The 13,456-nt window shown below is 39.6% G+C and overlaps 1 protein-coding gene across 1 annotated transcript in view; it reads right to left on the bottom strand.

The window, feature by feature from the left end:
• Positions 1 to 13,456, bottom strand: part of LOC138624511 (collagen alpha-1(XXIV) chain) — an 81,199-nt gene that overhangs the window by 44,204 nt on the left and 23,539 nt on the right. Inside the window, exons 6-14 of the mRNA XM_069704773.1 lie at positions 12,893 to 12,946; positions 10,965 to 11,018; positions 9,098 to 9,142; positions 8,049 to 8,102; positions 7,814 to 7,858; positions 6,929 to 6,982; positions 6,190 to 6,234; positions 5,246 to 5,299; positions 4,753 to 4,797 (exon numbers count right to left, since the gene is read on the bottom strand). Coding sequence (XP_069560874.1) covers positions 4,753 to 4,797; positions 5,246 to 5,299; positions 6,190 to 6,234; positions 6,929 to 6,982; positions 7,814 to 7,858; positions 8,049 to 8,102; positions 9,098 to 9,142; positions 10,965 to 11,018; positions 12,893 to 12,946 — 450 coding nt within the window. The remainder of the gene's footprint in view (positions 1 to 4,752; positions 4,798 to 5,245; positions 5,300 to 6,189; positions 6,235 to 6,928; positions 6,983 to 7,813; positions 7,859 to 8,048; positions 8,103 to 9,097; positions 9,143 to 10,964; positions 11,019 to 12,892; positions 12,947 to 13,456) is intronic.

Below are 13,456 nucleotides of genomic sequence, written 5' to 3'. Positions count from 1 at the left end.
ACATGTGGCTTAAACTAGGAGTCCATCTGGACCCTGTAGGCTTGATGTGTTTGATGGTCGGGCTCCGCTGTGGTACTGCAGCAGCACGGACACAAATCACATGCGCTCCATGAAAAGAGGCTTTCAATAGAGAACATGTGAAAAATGACAGAGACAGGAAGAGAAGAACCCCCTCCCACCACCCCGAAACTCTGGTGTCCACCAGTCCAGCTGAAGTGATCTGGTACATCAACATCCCACACAGAGCCTTTCCTCAAACCACTAAGATGAAGCCTGACTTCCAGGTGGTTAGAGATCACCCAAACCACTATCTGCCAGGCGCACAGGAAGACAAGTGACTCAAGACTTGATGAAAACCAGACTGCTGCATTCCTCTACATCTTGTTTCAACATAACCATCGTAGCCTCAGAAAATCCCAATCAAACATAAAATGCTTCTGCAACATTTGTGCTTGTGATTTCAAGTGTCTCATATTCAGATGAGGTTTAAGACATTTGCATTTACACTTAGCCGCATACATGTGTCTCTGTTAGCCACGTTACAAATCCGATTGGCTACATACCGGTCAGGGTTGGCCCTCCTACGGGCCTCAGGGAGGTGGTAAAGCACTTAAAGCTGCTTGTTAACCACCACTGTACATCTTGATAGTACAACATGTATAGAAATAGCTTAACTTTTTCCTTGCCATTTTAATGAGACAGTGAACAATAGCTAATTTCGGTGTAATTGTAGGGTAACTTTAGCTTCTGTTACTGAAAAGAAAGAGGAGACATACCATGAATGTATTCAGACAATTAGACCAATGAGTGGCAATTTCCACAGACTACTTCCTGAAGTAGATATAAAGCAGGTGGCCCAAATGCCTAAAATAACTGTAATGTCCACGCACACCTACTTTTCCTGTCCGTCTCCACTACCACTGTCAAATAAATCCATAACTGCGATTAGAAAAATAAAACAAGATTGCATGACATGGCTAAATGTAAATGGGGAAAATACAATTATATTACTGTGTATGTAGGACTAACAACATCATGTAATGATCAAAACGTAGTTGAAGCGAGAGCATTAAAGCAGTTAAAACAAAAAAAGCATTATAAAATTTCAAACAACTATTTTGGGATTAACCTCACTTCTTTTGTTTTTCATTTAGGCTGTGAACGAGTGTCTGGCTGCATCACATTTTGCTGAGTCACATACTGGCAGAGACATCAAGAGCATACCAGAATGAACACTCGCTGTTTCTGCTCTCTTTGTGATTACTTAACTAAAAGTCCAACCCTGTGTAATTGCCTTCCAATGAACGAGTGATCACAAACAAAGCCACAAGGGTGTGACTGACACTGCGGAGTGAAAATGAGAACTAGATGTCAAATTACATTTCTTTGTACAATCTACCCTGTGTTCAAATCACCCAGCAGGAGAACAGACTAAATAAACACTGGGGATTAAAAAGTTGAGAGTATTTTGGCTCTTAATGATTATTAAAAAGTACTTACTGGCAATAACTTGTTTATAAAAAGAGGTAAGATTTAATTGCAACTTATTAAAATCTCAGCTTCTTTGTGGTTTGTTTTTTGGAGAGGAAAGGAGAGGAAAGGAGAGGAAAGGAAAGGAGAGGAAAGGAAAGGAGAGGAAAGGAAAGGAAAGGAAAGGAAAGGAAAGGAAAGGAAAGGAAAGGAAAGGAAAGGAAAGGAAAGGAAAGGAAAGGAAAGGAAAGGAAAGGAAAGGAAAGGAAAGGAAAGGAAAGGAAAGGAAAGGAAAGGAAAGGAAAGGAAAGGAAAGGAAAGGAAAGGAAGAGACATGCTGGCCACGAGGTTTTATTCCAACATCTGATTCTGTTCATACTATGACCGAAGCTATTCTGCCACACATCTGTCACATTTTTGTCAGTGTCCACTCTTTCCTCATATCACTGACATATCACTGAGGGTTGCTTCTGTTATTATCAGTGCATGTCCTTTAAGAAAAGGGACTGACATGCCAAGGAAGACAATAAATTAGACAGCCAACATCTCTGATTATTTTTTTCAGATAATTAGGTTAGGTAGTTACTTTATTAATCCCCAAGGGGAAATTTTTTTGCTACAGCAGCATACAGAAGCAATAGATAGTAATAGAACAATAGAAAAGCAATAAAATAGCAGTAAAATAGCAGTAAAAACTATAAAATATAAAATTCACAGTATATACAGTACAGTATATATCTATATATATTATATACAAACAACCAAGAAACACAGTCAACAGTGTTATTGTTAATGAGAAATGGGACAGATTTACTACGAGTTGTCATTTCACCACTGCTTCTGACTGAGCATGGAATTTTAATTTTCTTTTGCTGATGTCTGCAGTTATAACACATATATTGTACATATATCAAAAATAACCGCTGATTGGACTTAAACAAAAACTTTCAGCCATTCAGAGAAATCCGTAGGATATCTTGAATTACAGTGTCCTCTGAATTTTACAAAGACAAAATGGGAATAAAATGAGGACCAGTGTGTGTGTGTGTGTGTGTGTGTGTGTGTGTGTGTGTGTGTGTGTGTGTGTGTGTGTGTGTGTGTGTGTGTGTGTGTGTGTGTGTGTGTGTGTGTGTGTGTTGTGTGTGTGTGTGTGTGTGTAATGCAGCCCATTCATGTAGGCAAGCATGCACATCTGTGTCACATCCTGCCCAGAGGCTGCAGATGGAAATTAGCTCGTACAAAGCATCTTTCCTCTTTTCGAGATGAATGTATTTTGTAAACGCTCGCTGTTATAAATCAATTTAACAAACTATAACTCAAAATCTAAAAAAATGTCTTTAAACAGCCATCTGTGATGCATCAACTCAGACTGAGACCTAAAACATTAGTTCAAAGCCGTCTGAAAGGACACCGAATGAAATTTAAAACATCAAGTGGTTTTACTTCAAAGCTGCTGTATTCTTTATATTTCTGCTTGCTTTAGATTTGTAACGCTCTGCATGATAATATCCTTGTTTAATTAAGAATAAAACACTTAAAGATAGCCTTTGCATTTTTCGTGTCTGACTGTGTCGGTAGTAAAGATGACTTACAGCCAGCAGTTGAGGTGAAGGTTGAGGAAACCCCATCCCTCCAGATGTGTCTACCGCCACACAGTGACCCCTCAAACGCCCCAATAAATCCAATACAATGAGGGCAGCAAGTCGGGGTAAATGAAGCTTGAAAGGATGGCACAGGGATGGTGTCGTATACAGTTGTATCAATTTTGCTGACATGGACATCTGGATGTTTTAGAGGTTTCTGTAAACTCAGACAGTAGTACATTCTGCAGTAAAAAAAAAAAAAAAAACAGCTTGTTCTGTCGGAGACCTCTGGCCATCTGGACTTTTTCCTCACTTTAGTAATGAGACAACACCTCCCAGGTGGTTATGCCAGTAACATTTAAGGCCTATGAATGTTTTTTCTAACACCACCACATAGTGGTTGATTACAGAAACTGAGTGAGATAGTGGTGAATGACTGATTTGGTAACTAGACCCTGATGTTCTTTGATTTCCAAAAAGTACTTTTGACATGCTGCATGTCAGAATTTGATATCTTTATGTTCACATCACTTCCCCCAACCAGGAAAACTGTGGTTAGAGCCGATAATGCCGACAAGTGACTTATTACGCAGGTAAGGATCAACTTTTAAATGTGCCATTCTTGGCCTGACTGGTTTGTTGGGAGGTTTTATGCTCTTCCAAGATGCACTACAGAGTCTCTACAATCCACTCAATGGATGCTTTTTTTTAATTTAAGTATTTCATCTTACAATATATAAACTTATCTGGTCCTTATCTTTATGCAGACCAATTTTTGTACAGTTACTAATGTCAGTGAGGAAGGCAGAATGGATAAGAAAGCAAAATTGGTTTGCTACCAGTAATTTTGTTTAATTAATGATTGAGATAAGTGATTGGCTGAGATGACAGAAAAACAAAACATGACGGTGGTAATGAGCTTGACTCAACATTAGTGAAGCTGTAATGCAGTAACCGTTCAAGCTCTACTCTCTGTATACCTCCCAAAAGGCCAGTTCCTCTATACCTCTCAACTTAAACTATTTCCAGCATCTGGACTTTTTAAACTTGTTAAGCCCATGTCTATTTCTGAAATCTCATCCTGTGGAAATTCTATTTATTCAAGTCCCTGTGGATTACCATGTCCTACTGGTGGCCAAACTCTAAACATGCATGAAACAGCGCTTTGCAGTCCCCTGAACTCAACACAACAACTTTAGTGGTGGCAGTGATCAACAGTGAGAAACATACTACTTCCATCAAAAACACAGAACTCTGGTTTAAGTGATGTAGCAGCATGGACATTCATTGTCATCACTCACGGAGCAACACAGCACATCCTGCTATCCATCATCCAAACTTCCATCTAACCTCTAAATACAGACAAGCAGAATACAAGATGGACAAACAAACACTCATGGAAACAAGTGCAAGGACACAGAGAGGCAGAATTGTGAGCCAAACAAAGTGCCGATAGACCTTTTTCACAGCAGACATTTTGACTTCATGGAACTGAGACATTTGACTCTCTGTTCCATTAAGTGTCCCTGTAAGCCGTGACAGTGAACCAACATACACAAAAGCAGGAAATCCGTTTTGTGAAACGCTGCCATCATCAATACACTTGTGTTTTCGCTACAATGACGAGTCAAAATGTATGCCATGAAAAAGTCTATCAAGTGAGGAAAATATAACACGAATAAAAAAAACTATTACTCACCCTCAGACCAGGAAAGCCGCTAATGCCAGCCCCACCAACAGGCCCCTGTGAAACATCACAGCAACATCCTAAGTACACAGGACAGGACATTTACAGTATTGAAAATTCCTCATTCCTGAGACTACATTGGAAAGAAACCTAAACTCTTGAATGATAAATGTTTTTTATTTTCATCAATTGGTGCGAAAGATTTATGTACAACAAACCCATAACCCATTTGTGTGTGTGTGTGTGTATTACATAAAAATATTGGAAGTGATGACAAAACGCCTTAACAAATATCAAAAACAATACAAAAGAACTTAGTTTATGGAACTAATCAAGTTTATGCAGGAACTAATAGTTCAGTCCGGTGCACTTGTGCACACGCTCCCTTATGAGAGAAGACAAGTGACAATCCAGACTTTGGAGATCAAAAAGTGAAATGATAAAAGATAGAAAATAAAAAAATTAAAAAAAACTATTTCCCAGGGAGGTGGACAAGAATTCTCACCTCATTGCCATCTGGACCAGGAGGCCCCCTCTCGCCTACATCCCCCACCACACCCTGTGAGGAAAACACATCCACATTCAAGTAAGTAAGTCAGGGAATTCTATGCTCAGATTGTAATATGCAGCCTCCTCCATGCAGCTAAATTAATTTAGGTTCCGTATTTCTATCCTCTGATTTCACTAAATTTCTATATTCTCTATTATGCAATGCATTTAGCCTTTCCTTGACATAAAGCATTAAACATCTAATTTCCTCAAGTGATTATTCACCATTAACTTCACATGGACAACTTTACATGAAAATGATGCTTATGCAATGAAGCAAGATTTCCCAGTATATAAACAAGACATCACTGTTCGCGAAAAAAAAACCAAAAACTTGAAATATAACAGACGCTGGGCTATCTGCCAGCTTGGCAACATCCACACAGAGAAGCTAAGGCTTGTTTTTAAAACATTTACTTTTCACAGTGTGAGGGACCAAACCAGACATTCCATCAGTCTCCATCCTAATCTAACTATTTTCTCCTTGCCCACCCAGATCAAACTTCTCAGGACCAATGCCAGGGTACATATGATTTACCATATCTTGGATAGCGTGTGGTTTTTTATGTAGTATTATTGTCTCTTTTCTTTATGCACTACTCAGTGTCCTGCTGCTTTAGCACATTCAGAACAGCAGGATACAAATGAATCTCCTTTACATGCCCCTGGGGCTTTTGTGGATATGAAGTGCTGCTGTGTTGGGTGGACACGCTGTGTACATTATGAGATGGATAGCATTTACATCAGTTTTTACGATCTGCCTGATTTTCCACACAAGATAACACATTAATTTACACTTGCAACTGCCCCACATAACTAGTAACAGCTGGCAAAGGAGCATGTTTAGGCAAAAAAAACAACAACTATGAACTATGGCAGAAACCAAAATGGATTCATTACGTGTCTTCCTTTGGAGCCAGGTTTTCCAACAGGACCAGGAATGCCCTTGAAAAGAAAAACAAGCAGATAGATGAAATTCAAATATGGGGAATGAAACCAGGGAAATGGTTTAATAGTAAGTTTTAGGACTGAACGTCGCAGATTTCTGCAGGCTTTGGGACAGTAAGAACTCGTAACTCTTTTATTCTCATCTATTCGAATAGAATCTACGTATAAATAAGAACAAAATAATATTAGCTGGTGACATAATCTTGGTACAGAGATTCTACTGTAAACCATAATTAAAAAACGGTTTCATCATAATGAATTAATGGTTCCCTTAGGACAAACCGAAATAATGTGCAACAAGCCATAATAAAGCCATAAAGACTATGATTTTCTTGAAACTGGAATCTCACAAAAATGAAGGAATGCGTAATGTTATTCAACCATAGCCTAAAAGGAAAATATTTTTTTACTGTGGCTAGCCATTAGTAGATCAACATTAATCAAAATTATTCTGGACCAGAGCTGACTGCAAAATGTTGATTAGAGCAAAGAGCTACAACCAAAAAAATCTCATGAAAGTTGGTATCAATCAAACCTCAGTCAGAAGACAATGTCAGAGAAAACAAATGGAGAACGATAGTGTTAGAGGTTCATGAAAATAATACTGTGACCGAAAAAATATGTCAAAGAGCACAGGAATCGTGATTAAAGCCCTTAACGTGGGCAATTAAAATTAACAGACGTCACTTACTTTCGCCCCCTCCAGCCCTAGTGGCCCGGCAACACCAGGAGGCCCAATGAAACCCTGAAAATGATCAATATGTCATATCACAATATTGTCTGAATAGGACAACAAAACTTTTCACCAAAAATGTTTACAACATTTTTCTAGTGTGAAACAGTATTTCATTAGTATCTGCAAATGAGCCATTACAAGTAAAAGGCTTATCTTACTGTAATTGGTTATTCATTTTTGGCCAATATACCCCTAAAACATACAGCAGCTACTGCAGCCTCCATGACATGGATATAAAATATGTTCTCTGAAGATAACAGACAGTTGCAGCTAAAGAACTATCATATTATTAATATAAATCCCCCAACTCGGTTGTAGTTGTTATGTATAGTACGAGTCATTTGTGCCACCCTGTCTCTTTTCCTCTCTCACACACACACTTACACGTCTACCTTATCAGTACACCGTCTGGCTTTGTAGCTCCTTTTCATCCTGCCAGTCTCGGTCTGACATAGTAATCCCAGCTATCCTCTTTCTCCGAGCTGAAATGCTGCACTTAAGTCCCTTCTCTCACTAGCTTGTTTGACCCCTTTCTCTCTGCGTTCAAACTTTCTCCCATCTGTTTCTCTTCCATCCTGCTCTCTCTCTCTCTCTCTCTCTCCTCTGTTCGCCTGTTTTCGGGGCATTCTTCGCTGAGGAATGGCCGATAGAATGAGTCAGCACTCACAGTGACAACCCAGAGTCGACCAGCGCACGCCAGCAGACTCTGATAAGGCAGTGTGTCAGAAAATACAGTCTCTGTGGAGCAAGGCTGAAGCCCTGACACTGTGTTAATCCTGTCAGGAAATAAAGTGTTCAAGTCCAGAAGAAAAGAGGGCAGAATGAGTTACTTGTACTTACTCGGACACCTTTAGGCCCAGGGATACCTTGTGGTCCAGCTGAGCCCTGCAAAAAAGGAACGACTCTGGTGAGGAGGAACTATTGTCACAGTACACCACGCTCATTGATCTTCACAAGGTGAGGCAAAGCTAAACACGTCAGACTGAATGGTTTGATAAGAGAAATGCAGTTGGCTGGAGAGAGTTGACTGATGATTAAAAGAAAATAGGAACTATTTTTGTGTTTTTCACTGCACCTGCCTGCCAGGGTAACCTGCAGCCCCGGCTTCTCCTGGAGGTCCTGGTATGCCCTGCAGAGAAGAGAAAGAGAAGCGGAGAGAGAGAAAGAGAGAATGAATGAACAGTGAATGGGGGAGATTAGGTGGATGGATAAAGTGAAAGAGGAGAAACACAGACTTCTACAAGCTCTGCCAGCGGGAATAAAACAAGCACTGTTCATTCTTTACAAGCCCGTCTACTAACTGTACCTTTCTGCACCCCATCCAGCACACCCTTCTCTCACTGTCTCACTTTTCTGTTGTTTCAGCCCAACGTAACAGGGCTTGTTACTTGTTAGCACTTTGACAAGCTGAAGAGTTTTTCCATCAAGATAAAATGGATAAAAAAAAAAAGGATAAAAGGAACTGCTGACTCGAGGGGACAGCTGAAGGAGTGGTGGAACTAGAACTAGTTAGTGTATATATGATTGTGTAACTACTGCACTACACAATGTGTCTAAACCAAGCGGTAACCAGCAGTGATGTCACCCACTGGTTTGTGAACTGCCGTTATGAAGCCTCCAGTTCGGATATTGGCCGGCGACATCCTGCTAGTTTGGAGCAGTTCGGAGTCAGAAGTGACCATATTTGGACAAGCTGGGAGGGAGCGAGAGGTGGATCTGACTCAATCTGATTGGAAAGCCGACGATACCACATCTCGCCCACCGATAGCTGTAACCTGACTGCACCACAGGCCTGTCAATCAAACAGACACGCCCCAAAAACATTTCTGTTTGAAGCTTATTTTCTGATTATTGACAGGATTATCTTCTGATGAACTGCCAGAAAACTACAAAGGAGGAGTGATTTTAGCAAGAAAAAACAAAATAACTGGAAAAAAAAATGTATTGACAAGAATGGGAGTCTACGAAGCCGGAGGCTTTTTGGAGCCAACCTCTAATGGTCTAAATTACACTTTTGTTCAGTCTTTTGTTTGACACACATAGACCATCAGTGCCATAAAAACTGTACTGATGTAATTCAGAAAATATTAAAACCTGTTTAGAATCACACACACAACTACTTACTTGTTCTCCTGGCAGTCCAGGTAGACCTGGATAGCCTTTAGGACCCTTAAAAAAATGAATAAACAAACAGTTTGAGAATATTACAACAACAAAAAAAACACAATAATGAACAAGACTAAGAGCCTACAGCCATGCTAGCAGCTGTAAAAAGGCTGTAGTTAGAGCTATATGCAAAAGTCATGCTCACAATGACAACGCTAACATATTCATGTTTAGAAGGTATATTGGTTAACCATCTTAATTCAGCGTGATAGTACAAAGCACTAAACACAAAGTACGACTGAGGCTGGAAGGAGGGACATTATCTCTGGTCATGAACTAAAGTATTGGTAAAATCAGTTTTTTTACCTGATGACATTATGTGCAAAATCAAGGTATTGCCAAATTGATTACCATTTTTTTTTGGGGGGGGGGGGGGCATAAAGGTCAGCACCAAATGTCATGGCAGTCAAATGTTTTATTCATTGACAAGATTTTCCACACAGATCACAGAAAATGATTTCAGAACTGGAATGGTGTGATTCTGGGGGAAATCATGGGATGCAATTTAAAATAAGTGTGATGGTCAATGTTGAAAATGACGGGATGTAAATATCTTGTTTCTGTGCGAGTGAGAGAATGGAAAAAAGATTGAGAAGGGGGGCACTGGTCGAGGTTTTTGGGGCAGTGTGCACATTCAGTGAGATCATCTAAAAGCAGTAGGTGATAATACAGTTTTTTACAATTCAATTTTTCAGATTTTTTTTTTTCTTCTTTAAAAACACATTATTCAGTTTGTCCTTTATAGTTTGGACCAGTCCATGTCCCATTTTGGGTCCTTACAAATGGCTCTTTTGCAGAGGACAGCGTAGGTGAGGTTTAATAAGAAAATGACACAATCAAAACATAAAAGGGTTCTATAAAATGAATATGTGATTCTGCAAAAAGATTTTAAATTCGTTAATGGGAAGTTGACTTGAGTTCTTTTCTAACAGCTTAATCCTGCATTTAGTTAAATAAGCATCTTCTTTGTAAACCAAAAATGATTTGTTTTCCAGTAAATCACAGTGTTTCTTCTCTTAAACTCTATTTTTTTTTAACTTTGACGTGATTATCAACAACAGATGCTGACAGCTACAAAACACCGGGTCAGGGCCCGGTCAGGATCTTTTTGGGGAAGTCAGAGAACGTCTTGGAAAGTACCACTGACTCTATTATGTGCTTCCAAGGTTGTGACATATGAACCTTCACACTCAACATAAGGCCCTCTCGGGGGTAAAGAGCAAAGACCTCGAGCCAGTCATTTCCTCTGAAAATACCTGATGGGGCACAGTTCATGTGCCGGGTACATTGGTGTGGCCTCCTGGGAGGCAAGGTTAAGGTCAGCTATGTGGAGAGCAGGCTGTCGGACTTTCAATAGGAGGCTACATGGGACAACTGTGCAGACACAGCCATGAGAGTGGGAGGGTGACCTACAAAACAGATTCAGTCTATTCTGCATCAAATGCAGAGTTCAGTTAAGTTCAACGCAAGCAACAGTCATAATTAACAAGACGACAGCAGCGTGCCCCTTTGAGAAAGACACTGGACACCGTGAAGCATTACAAAAATGTGAGTTAATCGATGTAGGGCATGGATGAGTGTGTGAATATGTGTATGGTGATGGACATGGGAAAGAATGCCAGTGTCTTTCATTTTATTCACACAAGCATCCGTGAAATTCTCCTTTTTTTTAGTTTTTTTTTTAGGCTTGACACTTGCTGATCGAGGACGTGAGGAAGCAGAGGTTATTGTACGTCACTGAACCCCCCCCCTGACCGATCTTTTAAAATACCATCAACATCAGCAGCTTCTTCAATTACAAGCAGTTTAAAATACATAATCTTACCAGTGGACCTGGAAATCCATCCGGTCCAGGAAGACCAGACGGGCCTCTCTCACCCTAATGAAACAAACAAAAGAGAGAGCATTGTAACACATCCAGTCCATAAAACAGATAGCAAAAATCTGTTGATCCTATTGCTTTATACAGGTAAAATAGCAATGACAAGCTGTAACCTAGAATGTAACCCAGATGGAAATAAATCAGTTCAGTATAAATTACTTAATACTAAATAAATCATATTTTTCCCAGCACAATGTATTCGTTTTTACCTCTGATGATTAATGGACAAGAGGTCAGTAGTTCAAAACACTATTCATTATTCAGAAAGAAAAAAAAACAAAACCCACGTTTATCATGGGCAGTAAAAGCCAGTAGATTTTCCACAGGTGAGTGAGATGGGCAGTTCAAAAGTGCTTTTGTACCTCAGACAGCGGTATCTACCATTGATCTGTGTTAAAGATGGCTCCTTCGAATCAAAACCATATGCAGAGCAAAATTTGTCAATTGATATAAATCAGAAAGGACGTGAGGTCAGAGGTTGAATGGAGATAAAACAGATTATGTTAATTCCGTCAACCATGATAAGAAAGGGGGGGGAGGGGATGCAATGACTACTAACTGGCACAAAAGTGTAAAGATCAGTCTCCAGAAAGCACAGCGGGGGCAGCACATTATCAGAGCAGCAGCAGCACCGGTGTTCCATGCGTGCGTCAACACACACGTTCAGGCACATTTCTGAGTTGTAGATCGTTTTAACGTTTGCAAAACAGTCAGAGCCAAACACACAATCACTGTAGCCTGAACGTGTAAAACACAAAGTAAATAGACTTCCAGCAAAAAAATTATTTGACGGATATATTGTACAACGTGACCGCAATGCAATGCTGTTCAAGAGAGCTGGACTGATTAAAACGGGAGAGTACCTGTTCCGTCGAGATGCACGCGAGAGGAATGTACCTCGGCGTTTAATTTGCTCAGCATGTTGTTTGTAATTAAAACTTTTCTTGCCAGGTGAAGAACTCTCACCGTAGCTTTCTTTTGTTATTTCAGCCGAGGCACGGTGCAAAAATCACGTGGTGCTATGCAAGTCTTAAGGTCTCGCGGTAGGGGGAAAAAACCCTGAGGGCTGATCACAGGTCCGCAATAATTTGCAGGTGTAACATCAGGATGAAGTTGGATAAAGACTGCATGGACACAAAGTATAGTTTTGGTTTTAAGTGAAATTATGAAATTTGATATTTCTGTGTAGCCCATAAATGATCTGAAGGGTGAAATTCTACTTTCCCATGACTTTGTTATCCTTTTTAAGATTTGTATGAATGCAAAGAGCATGATGCTTAAATGTATGAATCTTAATGAGGTAAAGATATTTACCAGAGATGCTCAGAATAAATCACCGCTGTGATGATGTTTGGAAGAAAAAGAGACAACGATGGAGGGAGAGTAAGAGAGGAGCAGCTGTGGTGATGTCAGACAAATCAGCGATAATAGAATGACCCACACATCATCAAAGAGGGTTAGAGGAAGTTGCTGAATGAATTGAAGGGGATGATGAAAACCAGTCTCTCAAACTCAATGTTCAGGCCCAAATTTATACTGGAAACAATTTATTAGAAAAATAAAATAATTCCGTTTTTTTATTATCTGCACCCATTAGAAAATGCCGAGTCATTAGTGCTTTATCATTTGCAGGTTCATTAAATAATCTTGATTACTTATTATAAACCATTACACTGCATGATTTGTAGCAACATTTTAGGATTTGCTCAAATGAGACAAAAAGCAGTCAGTGTGCAGAGACTAAGTGAACTGATATGGGGGAAAATAGAAATGAGAGATGTATTCTGAAGAGAAAACACATCCAGAGAGAAACACAGAGAGGAGCAGAGGAACGAGGAGCCAGACACACGGACCAGTGACAGATATCTTACCTTCTCTCCCGGTGAAGCCTGACCTGGAGACAGTCCAGGGTCTCCCTTTGAACCCTGCAATGGGAACAGGGTCACAAGGTCACAAGGTCAGGGTGTTATCAGCAATTCAAATGTATTTACAATCTGTCACTTACTAACAAAACAAAATGTTTTATTGAACCAAGTCTTCTCTGACAACAGTCATGGGCATCATCCACATGAATTACATATGACCCAAGCTCATTAATAATAATCATTTTAAAAAAAAGCACTCTACTGAAAGATTTTGATTTTAAGAGGTACTCAAGTTGTCAAGTGAGATGAATATCCCTAAAAGTATAAAGCACATTTTTATGACCATTTATAAAACCAAAAAGCTCTTTTATTACATACTACTTTAGACATCATTCAATCTGACAGTCACCCAGCAAGTTATTCAGCAATGAATAATGCCTGTGAGAATACAACTTCACTCTGTTTTGTGTCATCTGAGGCTACATGTGGAAATGGAAATGTAAAATAAAAACAATTGGGGAACATTAGTAGAGTAACTAAAGAAGCTTTTTTTTGGTTTATTATTCCTCC

Source organism: Brachyistius frenatus, unplaced genomic scaffold (assembly GCF_029030835.1).
Source record: "Brachyistius frenatus isolate BFR_SWC_R1_liver_20210118 unplaced genomic scaffold, ASM2903083v1 Contig_52, whole genome shotgun sequence".
In the NCBI taxonomy this organism is placed as follows: domain Eukaryota; kingdom Metazoa; phylum Chordata; class Actinopteri; family Embiotocidae; genus Brachyistius; species Brachyistius frenatus.
This window is presented reverse-complemented; position numbering and strand designations above follow the sequence as displayed.